This window comes from Phymastichus coffea, unplaced genomic scaffold, assembly GCF_024137745.1.
Source record: "Phymastichus coffea isolate CEN01 unplaced genomic scaffold, Cenicafe_Pcof_1.1 PCOF00054, whole genome shotgun sequence".
NCBI classification, from domain to species: Eukaryota; Metazoa; Arthropoda; class Insecta; order Hymenoptera; family Eulophidae; genus Phymastichus; species Phymastichus coffea.
In genome coordinates, this window is record NW_026706865.1 from 322,963 (window position 1) to 342,790 (window position 19,828).

Below are 19,828 nucleotides of genomic sequence, written 5' to 3' on the forward strand. Positions count from 1 at the left end.
TTGTATCGTAATGTACTATAAAAGAATCTTATGGAGTATATTTTTCATCATTTTCAAGACGAAATAAATGGCGATCTATCGGTGTCAGCTAACGGCCGTTAGAAGCAATTGGCTCGTAAAATTTGTCGGTGAAAAGTGTGAGGGCCTTAGTGCAGCACACACACACACACACACACACACACACACAAAGTTAGCTTCGTTTTCTGCGCCGCGAGAAATCGTATCGAGTCGACAGAGAAGCTAGAATCTCTAGAATTTAAATGCCTTTGAGGCGAATTCCGAGTGCTTTATTTACAATCCATCGCTCGGCTTGCGGCTTTTCTCTCGCGCCTTTGATCTGTTCGAATACATATGCACTTGCGGTGAAAGAGCAATGCACTGAGTATCGGTCTTTTTCCAATAGAAACTTCAGGATTGCAGACAGTATGAATCTTTTATTTGGTCTACAAAGATAAAGTAAAGTAGAAAATCCAGTTTGAGTTATTTCTGTTTGTTCTTTTGTCATTCGTGGTTAAACATTTACTTTTACTATTTTCTAAGAATCTAGTACCAATGTAAATGATTGGTTATAAATATAAATCATTTACTTTGTCAGTACATCACGACAAGATACTTAACAAATATAAATTAAATTTTATTTGAATACTATACATACATAACCTTTCATTCGCAAAGCGAAATACCAAATTTAAATCGAATTAAACTTTCTTTATAATTTCAATGAATTTTACAAATAAAAAACTTAAAGTTATATTTTGAAAATGTATTCAACCGATTTTTAAATATTTATAAAAGCTTGGAGGTTTTGTTGTTCTTAAATGACCTTGTTCTCAACTAGAGTAATGTAAAAGTTCCGTTTATAAGGCTATCATTGATTGTAGCGATGTATACATCACAGTTGACAATCAAGAAAACCGCATGAGTTAAAAATGTGACCACCAAATGAATAATCAATAATTGACCAAAACTGATAACGAGGCCAACTGTAACTTGAGAACGTCAATATGCCGCAACCGCACGAGAGGAAATACTAAAATTTTCCAGCTGCGGTAACGCCGTAATCATAAGTTTAGAGGAAGGCTTTGAAAGCTACCGCTGTTGTGTTATCGTTCACTTTGGCATTTAAAGTCGAGTTAGCGAGGACTGATACCGCGCTACCGAGGAAAATGCTGTTTAACTGAGTTTGAAAGTTACCGACAGTATAAGCTACAACTTTATGTGAATAATCGGAATACAATAACCACCTCAAAAGTTATTGCATTAAAATGTTCGTTAGACCATAATTTCTATCAATATGTTCTTAATTTTTCTAGTTTGAGCTATGGTAGTATATGTGTTAGCCTTTGACATCAATTTACAACATTCCGAAATGTGTCTCGTTAAAATTATCCAATCAAAGACAATACTTTCAAGTTTTACCTGGATAACGATGTCAGTAGTTCAATAAGAAGTGTCAATTTAGTCATTGAAAATAGTACTTATCAATTATATGTTACGTTTTGTTCAATGCAATAAAAAAATATTCATTGTAAAAAACAAAAACAGAATAACACCGCCGTTGCCGTATCTCCTCATTCTCTAATAAATGTTGTAGTGAATTTAATTCTATAAGAAACGATCAAAATATTTGGCTTTATACATTTTCAAGTGGCATAGCTAAAACAAGTTACTTTTAGGTTTCACCTGACCACCAAAAAAATTGCATGAGGGTGAATTTTTTTAATGATTTGAAATTAATGTCAAAAGAGGATCGTTGAAGTTACACGATCGCTAACTACATTAATTGTTTAGGAAACTAGCCGTCGAGCATGCAAACCGAATATGAAACGCTTTTCGCGCAGGAGAATAAGTGTCATATCGCGGGGCATTGCAGTTATAGTTTGTCTTCGTTTCATAGTAAATAAAGCTTTACGTGCATTTGCGCTTGCGCAACTTTGACAAGCGGCACGTCGGGCGTCATTTTCGGGTCGGCGCCTCGGGTAATTGGACGAGTTAGCTACCTGAAAAGAATTTCGCTCTTGAGTTAATTACTTAAAGAATTAGAGATACGACCGAAATGTATATCCTACATGTACTAACATATTCTACTCGCTTTTAGTTTTTTAGAGTAGAAAATTAGAGTCTAAATGATGTTCTTTTATCTTTTTGAAGTGCGTACTATGAGAGTCTCTTAGTATACAATGTTTTTTAATAAATGTGCTCTTATTTGATACGAACACATCATTAAAAATGTATTTATTATAACAAGCATATTGTATTTCGATGATTTTGGAATTTGATAATTATTATGAAAAGAAAAGACTTAAAAGTAAACAAAAATATAAAATGTAAAATCAACAATGGTGTGTCAGAGCATTGTAAGACTATGAGGTAAATAAAAACGTAAAAGTAACATTACATTTTTTTTCAAAGAACTAGAGTAATGTTCAAATGAATGCAAAGTGAAATTTCGAAAAAGGTTGCTGTTGCTTTTCCACAAAAATTGAAAAAGCTAGGTAAGAATTCTTGATACCTGATTCGAAAATATCCCATCTGTAATCCCATTGTTGATAAAAGAGCTGATAAAAGGTTTGGTTTCATTTTCAGCAATAAAAACATATTGACTATTGTTAGCGTATATTGAAAACGTTCTGGTTGAAGCTTTGATCCCCAAACAGTTGATTTTCTCATCAAGATAAAAGGAAGCCAATATTTTTTGAAATGAAAGAAGAAAACTACCTCGTGAATGTACAGAGAATGATCGTGCCTTTGCGTGAGATCCAAAAAGAAAGTAATAAAACAATAGTGGAAAAGCCGAAGTAGAAACTCTCACGAAACAAAAGTCCACTTGCCAGGCGAAAAAACCGCACGTATACTCGTCGCGCAGCCCAACTTTGGTAAATTAAACTTCTTCCGGCCTGAAAAACTTGGACGGCCTCCCGAACTTTTAGGGAATCTCAATACTTCGCCCTTGACGTAGCTGCGTTTCGCGACTTCTTCCTTGAGAGCTTTTCTTGTTCGCCTCTGGCTGATGCTCTTGTCTAACGTTGAACCGCCCTTGGCAATCCGTCAGCTTTCTCTCTGCCTCTCTTTTTCTCTTTGCGGTCGACGAGCTTTTCTATCTAATTGAAAATCAAGCGAACTTGCCTGTAAGCCTGTACGTGAAGCTCGATTTAAATGATATGAAGTCATCGCTCGAGTACATTTTACATAATGTTAGTACACACAGGTAGCACGCGTCTCCAGAGTTTTTTAAAAGAAACCATGTAGCATTGGCCCACCCGGTTCCCGCTTCATCTTTTCACAGACTATTCGAGTCACTATACACTGCTAGTTGTCTTGGAAGGGATAATCGTGGATATGATCATGGCTGGGAAATAACTCATTAACGTCCAAGTCGGGAAAAATCTGAGCTTTACCCGTTGAGTCCGTCGTGAATTTTATATTTTATCGAATAGAAACATGAAATTTTCTTCGGAAAGTTGATTAGAAATTTTTCAGTACTTTTCCGGATAAAAGCAGCCATTTCATTTGAACTTGAGCATTTTATAGAGCTACCCCAAAAACATAAGTACATATAGTTATTTTCATGTACGTACATAACGTTTCGACGCTTCATTGAGCATTAATAGGACAATTGTTTTATAAACATGAGGATTATAATTTTTCAGGGCTGAAACGATCATAATTGTTGGCACGTCGTAATACCTCATGCTGCAGTGAAGATAAATTGCGTAGTGACTGGGACGAAAACCAACAGTTCAGCTGCAACGTCAATACTCTAAAAGTGAAAAATATGGCGGTTCGCGAATCGAGAGTACTCTTAGAAATCGGCAGAATCGCAAGCAATATTCCCATTTGTTCGAGTGAAAGTCAAGTGATCGGAGCGGTATTCTTTATTCTGCCTGCAAGAAGACTAGCGAAAAAGTAGGTCGGGCGCACGTCTCTGGCACTTTGGTAAAACATTCGTTCTAGTGGGCTGGGCGAAGGGCATATTTTACTCTCCACGCTGTCACGCCATCTACATGCACAGGCTTGTAAGCGCGCATTCTTCGCCGCTGGGAAAACTGGGCGCTCCTCGTGAACAACAGGATGAAAAAGAGATGGAAACACAAGAACACAAGAGGTAAAGTGATGTACAAAAGCGCCAACGTATACCATGTATACACTATATATTCACGCGCACGCGGTAGGTGATGTTAAAGTTGCCGCCCTCAAACTATAAACTTGCTCCACCAGATACAACTCACCTCCGGCGTTGCGGCGCAAGTGTGCGCAGCTTTCTGAAGGAGAGCAGGTTAACATCTCTTGCCGCGAGCTTTTATTGCAAGAAAACCATATAGACGCACTAGGTGGAACGACCCATCCGTTCGTTGCTCCCCGGCAATAGCATAACGAAGGCAAAGGAGCACGGAAAAAAGGCCACCGTGCATTTTAATGCTCGACGCAAAGGAGGTGTGCTTGCGCATCTCTGCTTAGGAGAGGCTTATTGTTTAATGATCGACACTTGAAAGCTTGAAATATAGTCGAGCGGCTTTCAAAGGATAACAAACCCAGCGATTTTATGGCTTCGTTATATTTTATTATAGAACGCCTGCCCCTTACTTTTCGCTTTTCGTTCATCGTATTATTGAATCGTTAGGTGAATTTACTTCTTATTTTCGGTATATTTTCGATTATCGTTTCATTGTTGTTTTTCTTCATTTTCGTACGACATTTATATAAGTAGTAATGTAGTTGATATTTAGTATGACGTACTTTTTCAATGGAATTAATGGCTTGTTAAATAAATTTAAGGGTTTTTTCATTTGTTTCGCTGTTGCAGGTGGGTCTGAATTAACGTGGGCCTGAACGCCGCAACAGATGTTCAATGTATGCATAATAAACGTCGTAGTTAATCTAAAAATGGGCAAGAAACTGCGGAGTATCATTTCAAAGTGTAGACAAAGAACAAACTCTTCGTGCATTTCAAATATTTTCTTTATTCAGAGATGAATGAAATCGAACTTAATTTAAATTCCGAATAAGTTTTCATCTTGCGTTAATCATAATGATATAGACAAGTAAAAAACTATATAATATATTCGTTTTTTTATAATTTATTCACTACACGAAGTAGTACTGTTTTAGAAAAATGCGATCGACAGTTAAATTATTATTTCATACAGCGTAAAGCTTGATATTTTTAAAGCTTACAAAGTTCATTGTTTCATGGTATTCAACTTTAAATAATGAATGTTTCATTATTTTCACAAGATTAAGTTCATCGCTCAATATCGGATCAAACATTTCTCGTTAAAATTAATTAATCATTAATTATGAAAATTGTACGTGGTTGTGCAAATAAATCTGTTTTACTTCTAAATATTTTTTTCTAAATTCAAGAGCCAACATTGTATTTATTTGTCTGAATATCCATTCGACGTTGGATAAATTGTGATTTAAAGGTAATATCAGTGAACATATCCCGCAGAGCTCGCAGCTTATTACATTATAAACGCACTTATCGATACATAGTTATAGTGGAAGCACGAGCTTTAACTTATCTATTCAGCAAACTCTCGGGGTAATGATAGCTCATTCTCTGCGTCGACACACATATTTTCGATACACCAATAAGCTACCGATAATCAGTTCGTCAAACGGTCTTGCAAGATCTAGTCTTTCGTGCCTGAATTACGTCGTGTCATTTTAGTTCTCTGTAACTTCATAAACGTGAAAATTTTACATATGTCGACTCTTTTCTCCGAGTGTTGACGTAGACTATTGATGCAATTACCGATTCGCATCAATGAAACCTTTACGTTCGCTATACACTTTCGTACTCTGTGCTGGCCAAAGGCCCAACGGCGACGTGATCTACTTTGGCAAAGACCTGCGCGACATTACGTGCCGATATGGCTTTGACTTGCACAGCTTGCTCTGCAGCACAAACTTCAATTTCGAATCGAACTTTCTGAATATATAAGTTAGCCTTGCTCACTTTTTTTACTAAAATGTCAAATATTCTTGGCACTAAATATATACGTTCAAGTATTTTTATAATACTTGATGTACTATATATTACATGGAATATCTCTATTTGAACATTGTCTTATCTGATCGACGTTGATGGAATGGAAAATCAGTGTTCTCAATATAACTTTATTCTTATCACGCGTGCGTTATAATTAACGTCTCCGGAAACGCAATTTATTATTTCTGGCTGATTTTTTAATCGATCAAGTTTGTTTGAGTATGATTCTAATGCTTTCTGCACAGAAAAATATAGGAAAAATTGACAACTAACTGATACAAACAAGTACGTACGTAGAATTTAAAGCTGATGGTATTTCTGTTTCCCGTAAATAATTATCTGCTCTTAAATATGATTGATCAATCTTATTAAAGGAGTATAGTAGCTGATAGTATTGAAAATAAGAATCAGTTAAAAATTGAACGATAGCTTCATTAAAGTGCTCTAACTGCAGGTAAGATTCAAAAGTCGTAACTATATTCACGGAAAAGAACATGTATTTTGTTGATTATAACGACATTGAAAAATGAAAAAAATTCGTGACAAGCAGAACATAATTTTGAATCTATATCTATAAGTATCACTCAGCAACATCTTCAGCAACATCCAAGCATGCTCTAAATTAACTAGTGACGTAACCATCGTATGGTCTCGAGTATGTATCTCTATAGAAATAGCAGACAGCTTTTTGTCAAACACTTTAACTATAACTTCACTAACTTTTACATTCAACGTATTTCACTTAGTACTGACAGATTATTGATCGACCACAGAGTGAGTGTGAACAATCCCATAACATTCATTTTTGTCCGACAAAAGCTCCTTTCTTTTTGATAAATAAAAAAAAGTCTGTTGTTGCACCAATAGTATAAAAGAAGCGGCGTCCGTGAAAACAGTTTTAATTACAGCAAGCTTATGGCTAGCACAACACAAACTGCGTTGACCAAGGTTATACGTGCTATAAGGTTCGTTGCTAGCGCAAGAGTCTCGTATCCATTAATAGAACAACGTGAACGTTCCTCGAAAAAGCTTTTTTTCACTTTCGAGCCGCGCGGGCAAGAGAGCGAGAAGAGAGAGGGTGGTGGGGAGGCTGGAGGAAAGAGAAGGTCGAAGATTCTTTTGGAGAATTTACGATTATAACAGAGAAAAAAAGGGTTAAAAGGTCTTTAGTTCCTGCTCCCCCTGCGCAGTCTTTTAATGGTCTTTTTTATGCACCAACGTTGGCGAAGTATTGTGCGGTTAATTTGAATAGCGCGTGCCCGCACGTTTCAAAGGAATAATTTAAGCTTTTATTTATTTGCTAATTTTTGACCTCTTACAAGTGGAACTGTTTCATATTCACTCGCTGCAATTTGTTGCTCTCTCCTGCATGCTACTATGCGAGTGAGTGAGAGAGAGATTTATGCCTTACCGCAGTGATACTTGCCTATTCATTTTCAGCTCATGCAAATAGGAAATAAAGGATTGTTTTATGAATATTCCTCTGGTTAATTATAAGCCTTTTATCATTTATGATTTTTTTCCTTACTTCGTGCTTACTTCTTCTTTCACGTATCAAATTGCATCGAGATAGTCTTTAATATCTACTCTTTATTTAATAAATTTCTTGATAAATCCGAGAAAACCAAACGTTTCGATGATTTATTATGTACTCGTAAGCGTCCACTTCCGCCTGCTTTCAGTGTGCGTACACACGATATATGCGAGTCAGTTGATAAATTGTGTTGCGCCGTCAGAGTGAGCACGCACAGGATTTTTTTCCATCTGCCCTGCCTTCAAACGGATACCTGGCTAACTTTAATTAATCTTGAGATTTTGTTGCATTTAACACTTCTTTCTTGTTTCTTTGATGTTCCGAGTAAGGCACACGCAACAGTTTTCTTGATGATCGTCCGTGTTATCAGGGAAATGCTGATATTCAGCTCTGATTAAGTGCTATCGCTAATTTGAGTTGGGTTTGCCTCTACAATGCTGTGCTGTATATATTGCTGTATATTCTTCCTAATTGAAACGAGAGCTGAATAAGAAGCAGAAGTGCTTTGTAAAGAGAAAGACGACAATTTAAAGTATGCATATAAGTGCGCACGCGATGAAAAATAATACTTGAAGGCCATTTGAGGGACGCGCTACGAGTTCATTGAATGATACCATTGAGAAGAAGAGAGGAAAAGGCACGTCTACCACGCTCATTCAACGGTAGACTGTCTCGATGCCCAGACACTGCACTTGCGCATAAATGCAGTCATTTGGGAAAAGTGGCTTCTTGCAAAGTGAATTGCAAAGCACTTGTTGGACATCTATAGTGTGAACTCCCGATAAAGATTTAAAAGAAAAATTGATTAATTGGATTTGTTATTAGGTTTGTATATATCACTCATATTGATATGCTTTGCACAAACAATATTAGTATTCTTCGAATGACACTTTCGGAATAATATCATGTTACTACACTCACACATCGCGTCCAGATTATGAAAAAAAAAACAAGTTTATTAAGGGATATTCTAAAGTAAATACAATATTATAAAGTATAAGGGGGTGCTGAAAACGCATGAATAAATAAGTAAAAGTGTCGTGCAGATATATTATCCGAGTATCGATCCGAGCTAGCGCGATCAACGAGTACAAGGTGGATCGGTCTCGTTAGATAAGAAGAACCGGTTGAACATTTTACGAGTTTTCCTATAAAGTGATAACGTAGTTTGGTGGAGAGAGCACTCGGAATAATTCATTTGCAGCCGTGAAGATAGCAAGCAAGGTCGCGTCTCGCTTTTGAGATTTAAAACGTCTCGCGGATTTTCCAACGAAACGTCGCGCAGATGTTACGCTTTGCGCGGATTCTCACAATCAGTAGAAATAATTGGCCATGGGAACGACGCCGAGTAACCTTGCTTCAAACGCAAAAGTCCACTTTTTTCATCGCCTCGGTGATTCACAAGCTGATACGTAATACCGGAATTCGCGAACGGTAAGAAAAGGGGAATGGAACGACTTGGTTACGCCGCCTGGATTTGAAATTACAGTTGCATAGTTGCGCCTGGCGCAGCGGCGAGTGAACAAGTCGTAAAGCCGCAAGGTAAACTAACCTATATAACTTGCACTTGCAAATTATTATTATTATATGAGTTCGTTTGTAAATCTCTACGCGAGTAGTGCTCTCTCGAGGTACTTGTAAAGCTGCGATAATATTGTACTTTGGCAAGCTTGACTTTGTTAAGATTATGTAAACGGCCAAACCACAATCACTTTTTCATTATGTATTATATATTGTGTCACTTTGCATCGTTTCATCCTTTCATTAAGCAAGATGCCAGTCTATTAATGCTGCGTCCTTTCCAGACTTCAAATAAAAAGCTACTTGGAAAAATATGAACATGCATGAGTTACGAATCATTCAATTAGAAAACAAAAACAAATTTCTAGTCGATATTGCAGACTTTTCGGCGCAACGTTAATGGTGTATTATGAAACTCGCATCATCTGATTGCCTACTTTTTCTCAACAATATCGCCAGCATGATTTTTTTATCGTCAAGTCAAGTATAAAATATAACAAGTGTCATAGATCAAAAATCACTGCAATTCGTTCGTCGAATAGTATGATGAAGAAAATGCTTTCTCAACAACGTCATCCAAAATCTAGAAAATCTCTAGAAGAGAGGACGGCCTTTGCAATAGATTATTCATCCGATGGTAGTCTTTTGTGGCTGATACTTCTCTGTCATATCGCGCGAATCTAAGAAAACGAAGCCGACCATCGACGACAATTGATAAATTATTTAACAAATGGCGCTTACATTTTTCTACACCTAAAATTAACGAGAACTTTTATATTTTGCTTTACAATAAGAATCGAAGCCTGTTTTAAAGAAGGTCATTTTTTAGCTTGCACGTACGTTTTATTTGTCAACCCGATCAGAGCAAAACAATCGGCTCTACTACTAATGAGGCCTCCGTATGTTAAAACAAGAAATCGATGAATCGATATTAACTTTCTTGCCCGATGCGTTGTCTCAAACTTTTTCTTTTGTTTCCATGAGATGTTTTTGCAATCGACTGAGATGAAAGTAGAGTTGAAAACTATTTTATAATCGATGATTTACCGGTCAATAGATGTTTCTGAATTATTGAACAATCGTAATCTTCTTGGCGCAAGTAATGAGAAGGCAGTGGACGGCAGAAGCTTGGATGTGATTAATTAATTCAATATTTGCTGCTGAATATTCGCTGTAATTTGCATACTCGTTATAGAGAACAGAAATGACTATATAGAAAGAAGTCTTGCAAATTTTGTAAAATTGAATGAGAAAGTCCATTAATATACGACTATTTTCATGGAATAATTAAAAAAGAGAGATGTAATTAAGTGCACTATTAATAGAAAAATTTGTTAGCACAAATGTGGGAAAATCAGTACACCTGATAACCATAATTTAATGAGATAATCCTTAGCCGCGAAGGCCGTTGAGGCGCTTAATTAAGAGAGCGGGCTTTGATATAAGAAGGCGCGAATTTGAATTTTCAACGAAGGGAGAGGAAGCCGTTGCACAGTGACTGACTCCCTTTTTAATTCCTTGGATTAGTCTCTCGGTTGTCCCCGCAAGCTCAACAATGCAAAGCTCCATTATGCCGAGTTGTGCGTGCGATGTGCATGGAACAAATATTGACCAGCTAAAGACCTTCCTTGGCTTCTGGCCTTTTTGACTGGCTCGACGAGACGGGAAATTTATCATAACGCGATGAACGGAAAGAAACCATTCAGTATATATCGTAGTCGATAAATATGGTATTCTTGGTCGATAAATTTGCTTTTCTTGCAAATAGCTAGCATTTGACGCGAGTGTACTAATATCCAATGGCGTAATCGATGTGTCAACAGGCATCGTCATTCGCAACGCATCTGCTTGAGTGTAAACAATCTGGAAAATGATTTAATTTGATTCGATTGTAATGAATCATTCGTATCTTCAACAATTAGCATAAGGGAAAAAAACAGTCGAAACACTTGATTATTTATATTTATTCAAGAAACGTTGTTATCTATCGCGTACGCACACTAGCTTTTTAATATAAATGATCAGACACAACTGATCGTGCAATAACTCTTCTTACAGAACTTGATTTGGCTATCGCTACTTGGAAAATTGTCAGTAATTTGAATATGATCCGCCACTTTATAACTTTGCTATTTACCACTCTGGCTTTGGTATGTTTGCTTCGAATGACCTTGGTGAGTATTTGTGATTGTTGTGTACAATTATGTATTTCAACGAACAATTTGAATTTCGATTTTAATCTGAGCGGTGATTTGTAGGCTTTTGATTTTGCTGAGTACACCATGGAAAGACTGAAAAATACCATTGAAAAGGTGATAAATAATTGATCATAGATCTTGGGAAGTTTGCTTAATATTTACGTAACGATTTTTAGGAACATATAACGTGTTCCAACTACAAAGAATTTTGCGAAAAGAGTAATGCCGAAATTAAGGCTGACGGCATACTCCAAGACGCTGAAACTATTAAAATGGCCGTCGCATTCTGCAAGGTCTGATAATAATGCTATATTTCAATTTATCTGAGTATTCGAGAGTAATAATTGACTATTTTTATTGCAGAATATTTTGAGAATACACGTATGCGACATCGACCTCGACAAGGAATCGACTTTCGGCGAGAAATAATTGATGCAAACTCAAAGTCGATAAATAAAATATTATGCTTTTGCAAATGTAAATGTTATACTTAATTATATTATAACCTTGTAATTTAAAAAAACTTGTTGCTCGCACTTTTCAACAATCTGGCCGATTTGGAAGTTACGGTATGGCGTAAGTCCCTTCGTTTTTATTTTTGATCAATTAGAAATGAGCAAAGGCGTTACCGCTCGAAAAATTGCTCTCCAGGTCCCTAGAAATTATTCCACTATGCATCATGACTACAATTCTTGTTTGCAAGTCCACTTATATTTTTATAAGCATTGTCTGTTTTATCACTGACAAGAGTGGTGAACTTACTGCTAAATAAAGAGTACTTGTTATATGTATAATTCAATATTAATAATCATCACAAGAAACGTTAACTATATAACTGATTATACATTTCACAGAGTAAACAGTGTTGTGAATATTAATTTGACAAAGATCTGTTTACCTCAGCGTAACATTTCAAAACTACAGATTTTCTTAAAATGTTATATTAAAACGTTTATTTATTATTACAAGCAGAGTAAGCATATTACGCTGAAGTAAATGGATCTTTGTCAAATCAAAAATCACAACACTGTTTATACCATGAAATGTATATCTAGTCATATAGTTAACGTTTTCTGCTGCAATGATGGTTGTTAATAATACATTGTACATATAACAAGTAATCTTTGTTTGTAGCAAGCTTGTTACTCTTGTAAGGAATAGAACAGTCAGTGTTTATAAAAATAGAAGTGGAATTCCGAACAGAAATCAACTGATTGTTATACTTTACTACGAGTACACCTTCATTTGTAACAGCCTATGTCCTTTCCACTTACTTTCTTAACTAATGGAAAATAATTTGTCGAAAAGTTTGTAAACACCCGTGGCAATTACCGTCGAGTTTGCTGCGATAGACTAAAATCAGATTCTCTCGAAGCGTTCAGAGAGCAAATTAGGCTTGGTTCACTTTATATATTTACTTTCCGTTTGTTAAATATAGCTTAAGTTTAATGTTACTACTCTTGGCCGCTGTTCGTTAACATCGAAGCATTAACGCACGGCTCGAGTAATAAAAGAAAACTTTGTTCTTTAATCTAATTAAATATCCACGCGAGTAACAAAGTTACACATGGCAACGCAAGAAAAGGACAGATTTTGGCACTAACTCAACGAGGAAATCCAACGGATTCGGCAATGAGATTCACAGAGAGTTGATAGCGAGGCAATGGGCGAGAAATGAAGGCTGTCCACCGTCCACATTCTGGGGTAAAGCTTTGCTTGCAGCTCGGGGCAAGTGCGACAGTCGCGCAGGAGAATCAAGCTAAAGCTAGTAGACTCCGGCGCTGCATTTCATTTTTCAAGCGGTTTTTACGAGCTTCGCACGGCCGCTAGACCGTAAATTCATCGGGACGAGAGAGAGAGAGAGAGAGAGAGAGAGAGAGAGAGAGAGAGAGAGAGAGCAGCGAAATCCTGGAAAAGGATGATCGCGCGAGACCATACGCGCTTGTAAAAAGGCAATTTTTCAGAAGCTTTTCCAACGGCCAAGCATGCGCGAGCGAGCTATCTTGTAAAAAGCTTTTGAAAAGAGAGTTTGCCGAGCTTATCGTCTGAATGGGGACGAGGACTTTTCCTTTCAAGGCCGATATGAGTGTTGACGCAAGCCTGCGCAGAGTAGACGGAAAAGAGCTTTTCCTTTGCTACTTGATTCAATCGCGTTTCCAGTTACGCTTTCCCCAACTTTCAACGTTCGCGCCACTGCTCCACGAAATATCGCAAGTCTACAGAGCTAATTATACTCGAATGATATGCGCACGTCAGCCAGACAGAAGCTTACGGCCGCGCCGTCGACGCGACGAAGCTCAAGTCGCCGGCGGCGCCTATACGAAGCCTCCAAACAGTTGCGCGATTTTGGGCTCTCGTCACACACGTGCGGAATCTAATTACTTCACGCCGCATCCCACGCCCTGGGCTCAACTCCATTTGCATGTAGCCGTGGTGAGTTTCAGTTTCAATGTGCAGCCTGCTGCTACGTCGTGATATGAATATGCATTTTTCGTCGTTCGACTTGGCACCTTTTTCTCGCTTGCCCTCACTCTGCAGTTTTCGCACATATCTCCGTGAGCTCCTGACTTGTCAGCTGCCAGGTTTCGCGGAGCAGATGGCGCCAAACAAAAAGTAGATTGAGCTTTCGATAAAAGTTTAGATTTTACCTTGAGGAATTATTTTCATGGGGTCAATCGTTAGATAATACGCTATTTCCTCTGAGAACAATGGAGCTGTGCGATCTTGTGCACGCTCGTTATTGCCAGCGTAGGTGCATTTCTATGCCAAGAGCTGCTTCCCACACGAGCTTTTTGCTTTTAGCAGAAAAGGGACGGTTTGTTGAGTGATGCAAGTAGGCAGCTGATGAGCTACGAGCCTGATGAATTTCCAAGGAAGCTAATTAAGGCCGAGACTACACGCAACGCCTCGTAATTATTTTTCACGCGCACTACTCCATCGATTTTTTACAATCCTCTCTCTCGCCTTCGCAGCTTTTTTAATCACACGCTCTAGTTTTTCTATTGATGCTTATACTTGAGAGAGCTTCGCCATACATGCAAGCTAGCTTTATTAACGTGAAAGAAAATTCATCATTTTCAAATCGATGTAGGACTGTCGAAATCAAAAAATTTACTAATAATATTAGTCGAAATACAGAGTGAAACGGCATATTACTCTTGTTCTCCACTTGTTCGAATACTCTCGTCCGACGAATGGGCCTTTCTTATACATCAACAAAACTTTTCAAAGTCAAAATCCATATGTCCGACATGTGTAAGCAGAGATTATTTTAAATATATCATTAAATTACTAATCAATCACTCAAGTTTTCTCTGTTGCTCGAGATTTCCAAGTCGGTTTGGTTTCGCTCGTAGCACTCGAGATAGGTGGGCTCTTCGCAAAATTTCTTTGTCAATGTAATGTTCAAGTCAAGTATCGCATGATCCCTCCCTTTAACGAAGGCTTTTAGCTTCATTGTATTTCTTCTCGCTCTAGTCTCGAGTATAAGTACGAGCTCGAGCTACTCAAAATAGTTTCAGAAGCAGTTGCGTAATGAGAAATGCTAGTTGTGCCAGTTGTCGGAAGGTTTCAGCAGTGAGTCTAAATTTGCGCATAGCTCGTGTCGTTTATCAGGAAATAAGTGTTTCGCGCGACAAAGAAGCGATGCAAGCGACTCGAACGTTCGGCAATATAGCGTATGTAATGCAACGAAAGGCGACAAAACACAGCGAGGAGGAGCACGTGGTATATGACATATATATCGAAGCCAATTGGACGGACTAATGATACGAGTAGGTATGGTCCGTGCGCCGAATGCTCGCGGCGCGTCATAAAGCAATCTGCCCTGCAAAGGCACAAGCGCCTGCATTAGTCAGCGTTGCATTGTCTCTCGCGCGGTGGATGGCGCGCGATCGGATTTGCATGTGACACGCTGCTGCCTTTGCTCGGAGTTTGCTTTTCTTTCGCGTACGCATTGTCTTTTTGTTGTTTTAAGAGCACGCTCGAAGAGCGTTTTCTTTTCTGCGAGTATGCAATATGCAGTTTGCTTCTACGCAACAATAGATCAACAGATTTATATTTAGAGAGCGAGAGAGACGATACTTTCAAGCGTACTTTTACGCTATTTTCTCGAGGCGACGACTGGCCTCAGTTGAAAGGGCATGCCTTGCCCTCTCCGCTTCGCCTTTCAAGGGACATTAATATCAGCGAACAATTAGCGCGCCGCGCAAGAGACAATCTCGTTTACTTAGAGAGAGAGAGAGAGAGAGAGAGAGAGAGAGAGAGAGAGAGAGAGAGAGAGAGAGGCCGACTATTAATTAGTCAGCAGGTAAGCTCCGAAACAAGTACCATTGTACGTATAATATGCAGCAACGTTTTTGTCGTGGCGTTGTGTTCAGTTGGGAACGAATAGCTGCCCATTGTGCATTTGGTATTTTTTAATTTTAGCTCCGATCGATACTTTACCTTCTGCAATAAAAGCGAGTACAGGCAACTGCGCACTTCCGAAGAGTATTAAACACATACCTCATTGCTCTTCACGCGTCAAATCAATCTGCGCTCGGCGTGCTAGCGTTTCGATCTCGGCCGTTAAATCTGTTGAATTAAACTTTATACTCGGCCCAGCATTACCCAGCCCAAACACTGTAGGCCCATTACCACGTGACTTTCCACCTCGCTTAGTTCCTTCCCGCGACGAGTTCGTTTTGCTACCAAGTAATTAGACCTTTGGCTCACGTTATAAACGAGCTGAAAGCTTCTTTTCAAACCAGCGCGGATTTTTCGATTGTCATTTAGTGTCGAAACTTCGTTATTGCATTTCTGTCGGATTTCAATTTCGATTCAGAGCAAATGATTTTGCGCGCTTGACTAAGCCAGCTGCTTGTTAATAATCAAATGATCGACTTCATTTGAAAATATTGAAAGTCGCAGCATTCGGATGGAAAATATCAGCGTTATTGACAAGAACATATTCCAATTGATGAGATGTAAGCTTATCGCGTATTTCATGCTCGTACATTTTCACTGGCAGTTATGACGTTTATACAAGCACCTGCGTGCGTCAGTAAAATTCAAGCGTATCTCAAAAGCTATTCCGCTCATTTACCAGATCAAAGAGTTGTCCAACTGTATTGCCCGCATGATTCGACGAGAGTATTACTATTGCATTCGTTAGCTTTGCGCGATAATAAAACACTCTGGCGGTTCAGACCTGACAGTACTTTAAAAAATTCTTTGACTCTTGCATAACTGATGCAAGAAATTCGCATAAACTCTAATTTTCAGAAAGGCAATTCTGATACAGTGCTATTTGTTTGAACTTGTACGATTGCTATACACCAAGACTCACCTTCCAGTCAAATCAAATAGATCGCGCGCTAACCGTACTTAATTGTCACAAGTTTGGCAAAGCCTGTAATTATCATCGATCCAAGTAGTAGTAATGGGCGAGCCAGCGGCGTGGGCAAGCGATCAATAATCGCTTGTGTGAGCTGACAAAAAGCGCGTGCTCGGTTCGCAAATTGCCCTAAATGTTTTTTTCTTTTTTTCCGGCACATCGATTGGAGCTTCAACCCGGCTACTATTTTCACGAATCACTAGGTTTACCGATATTTTAACACGCTAACAAGGCTGTCTGCAGCACTGCGTCAATTAAAATTTGACCTTCCATGGGAAGAAAGATAAAAGTGTTATTTTATTGACGCAGAGATGAAATCGGGATTTGCAGTTTAATTTGTGCGCCTATGTATGCGACGATAAATGTTATTAAATTGCATCGTTTCCTCTTCAAATAATCATAACCAATTCTGTGTAATAGACGAGGTAACTTCATAGCAAAGAAAACATTGAACAATTGACTACCATTTGGTAGCTTATTGCATGACAAATTCGAAATCGTACAAGTTGCAGTATAGAGCGCAATAATTATAGCGACCAGTGCGGTGGGCGTTCGAACACGTGTGCGCATGTAAGTTATCGCGCTGTACTGATTTAGGCGACCTCGCCGACAAGGTATAACGGCATTATACCCATGATGTATCGCTCGCAGCTATGCGATACTTGTAGATTGTCGTACGCCTCGTAGCAAAAGCATCGTTCAATTGATTCGTTTCGTAGACACTGCAGTGGACGCTGTAGTCAGTCGCAAAATATTCGACTATAATTACGAGTGTTGAAAACCTATGTAACGAGTGTGGTCAACTGGAGGTCCATGTGGCTCCTCAAGACGGGAACTGGGATGCGTTCCGAAAGGAGGAAAGGCTACGTTTCGAGACCGGCTAAGCGCTAATTGCGTTACGGCATGTGGAAGTTAGGGATACCCTACCGCGATCCATGTATCGAATACACGCTACAGTGTTTTCCTTTTGTGACCATAGTTTGGATTAAAGCACGAAAAGGAAAACCAATTGAAGCTACACTCGAAACTCGACGCGTTATGTTAAGTTCCGATTGTCTTAGATTTAAGATGCGACTGTAATGTGGCATAGCAACTTAATTGATCTTGTCCGCTCACCCGGACCTTTTCGTCGCTCTCGCCTCGCGAGGATATGAATGAGCGCATAGCGCGACATCATTGCCAGCAAGACCACCTTTCTGCGTCAGAGTCGACCTCGGGGCATTGAGCGAGTCTTCGAAAAATCTTAAGCGCCCGTCCTGCGTGGCGGAAGACGATTAGTATTCGACTGTCCTCCTACGTAACAAGAGCTCAACATTGCGTCATATCTTGACGTTCGCATTACAAAAAAGACTAATTTTAAATTGTCCCCTCTCATTCCCACTCAACTTCGCCTCTTCAGCAGCGAGAAAAGCTTTTTGTCCACCGAAGCTTCGTACTTATTTTATACCGGATAGAAAGCGAGAATTGGATAGTTGCTATGCACGAGATATATAAAAAGTACTGCCTGTTCGTTGAATTATAATAGTGAAGAGGCGATAATGGCTACGTGCGCATCCGAGATTAACTTTTAACCAGGCATGCAGATGAATTTGTCATTAAGCGAAATCCTATAACTCTGCTTTAAATTTCAAAAGAATATAAGTTTCAATTGGAAATTATTTGATGCTATAAAGATTAGAAAAAACAAAAGCTCGTCAATTTTTGTGAAATATAGATATGTACTAAAAAGAAAATATAATAAACTGACATTATCGAAACAACATAAATGAAATTTTACTCAATGAATTGTTAAAAGCGAGTCTGAAAAAATTGGTCGCCCTCCAAGAAGTACTCATTTATCCAAATTAGTCTCAGTCAGTTACTCGAATTAATTAATGGTTATTGCTCAAAAAGAGGCAATTGTTGAGTTTATTTTCATTCCAATTCGGTAATCGCATACTTAAAAAAAGTAATCGATTGCTTAATTTGCTAAACATGAGAAGCAAATTGCTTCACTTAATGAATTATATGAATTTTTCATCTTTAGTAAGACTGTAAAATAAAAGAAATGATATTCTAGAAGAATTTACCATTTTTTATAATTAAAAGCGTAAACATTAATTGTTAAACTACATAAACTGTGTAAACGCATTTCCAGCTGAGTAAGCGAATTACCGCTTACTTGCTGTTCGAATCTCCGATAACGCGATAACACTAAACAGTCCATAGAATCATTTAATTTGTTGCTATTCAGTATTATAAATAGAAGGTTTTACGAAAGTTGATTTAATATTAATTCTACTCATTAGATTATCTACCATTTTTTCAAATTTAATAAATTTTTAACGTAGTTTATATTTTTTCATTAGTTTTTTTACTTGCAACAAAAGAAATCATAATTTGAATGAAGAAATGTCTTATATTGCAATATGAATCACGTAACTGACAGTAAGAGTATAATCTAAGTTAATAAGAATAACCAATGAAATTTCTTAAGAGTACTATCTATAGAAAGAAAAGGAAGAAAAAACAACGTTTTTTATCTTCTAATAATAAGCAGATAGAAAGATGGATGATAAGAAAAAGAAGAAGAGTTACGTGGTGAGAGGTGACCTCTGATAATTGAGGTAAGAGAGAGAATAGCTTTTGTGCGATACCTTTTTTATTGCCCGAGCTCTCTGAGAAGAATTGCCGTCGTCGCGCGCGAATTGCTCTGTGCCGGAACGGACCTCGTGTCGATAAGAAATCACCGTAGGCGCACTCTTGGATAAGATTGCGCTTGAAAACGCGCTCGCGTTAGTCCTTACCTTTTTCGATTACTTTGAATCGTAACTAATTAATATACTTCTGTACAACACGAGATTATTGTGATTTGAAAGCTCACTTTAAGCGATGTCGTATCTTTTTTCTAGACGAAAGATCGATGTTGGTATTCTTGCAAATGGTAATCATTTCAACTGAGATTCATTTCCATAAAATTAAGAACCTAGCCAAAAGAAGAATTGACGTGAAAAACAAACACAACAGAAAGTTCAGCGCCCTCAAGTCAACATTACAGCAGAAAAGTAATTTATCTCGACTTTTTTCCATAATCAAATCAGCAAAAGAAAACTCGAACGAGCTTGCTCTGACGCTACGTATTTACGGAGTAAATTTAATTAATTACTTTCTCTTTCTCTTGAGTTTTTCTCTGATTCCAGTGCGGCTTTCAGATAAAAAGGAGC

At 38.1% G+C, this 19,828-nt stretch overlaps 2 protein-coding genes across 5 annotated transcripts in view; one reads left to right on the plus strand and one right to left on the minus strand.

The window, feature by feature from the left end:
• The window catches only part of LOC131665747 (nuclear pore complex protein DDB_G0274915-like), a 136,904-nt gene that overhangs the window by 57,608 nt on the left and 59,468 nt on the right, over positions 1-19,828 (minus strand). The window lies entirely within an intron of this gene.
• LOC131665749 (uncharacterized) lies at positions 9,044-11,730 on the plus strand. The gene is made up of 5 exons (XM_058937842.1): positions 9,044-9,071; positions 11,109-11,224; positions 11,309-11,362; positions 11,425-11,541; positions 11,612-11,730. Exons 2-5 carry the CDS (start codon positions 11,156-11,158, stop codon positions 11,675-11,677), a joined length of 306 nt encoding a protein of 101 aa, XP_058793825.1. The 5' UTR covers positions 9,044-9,071; positions 11,109-11,155; the 3' UTR covers positions 11,678-11,730.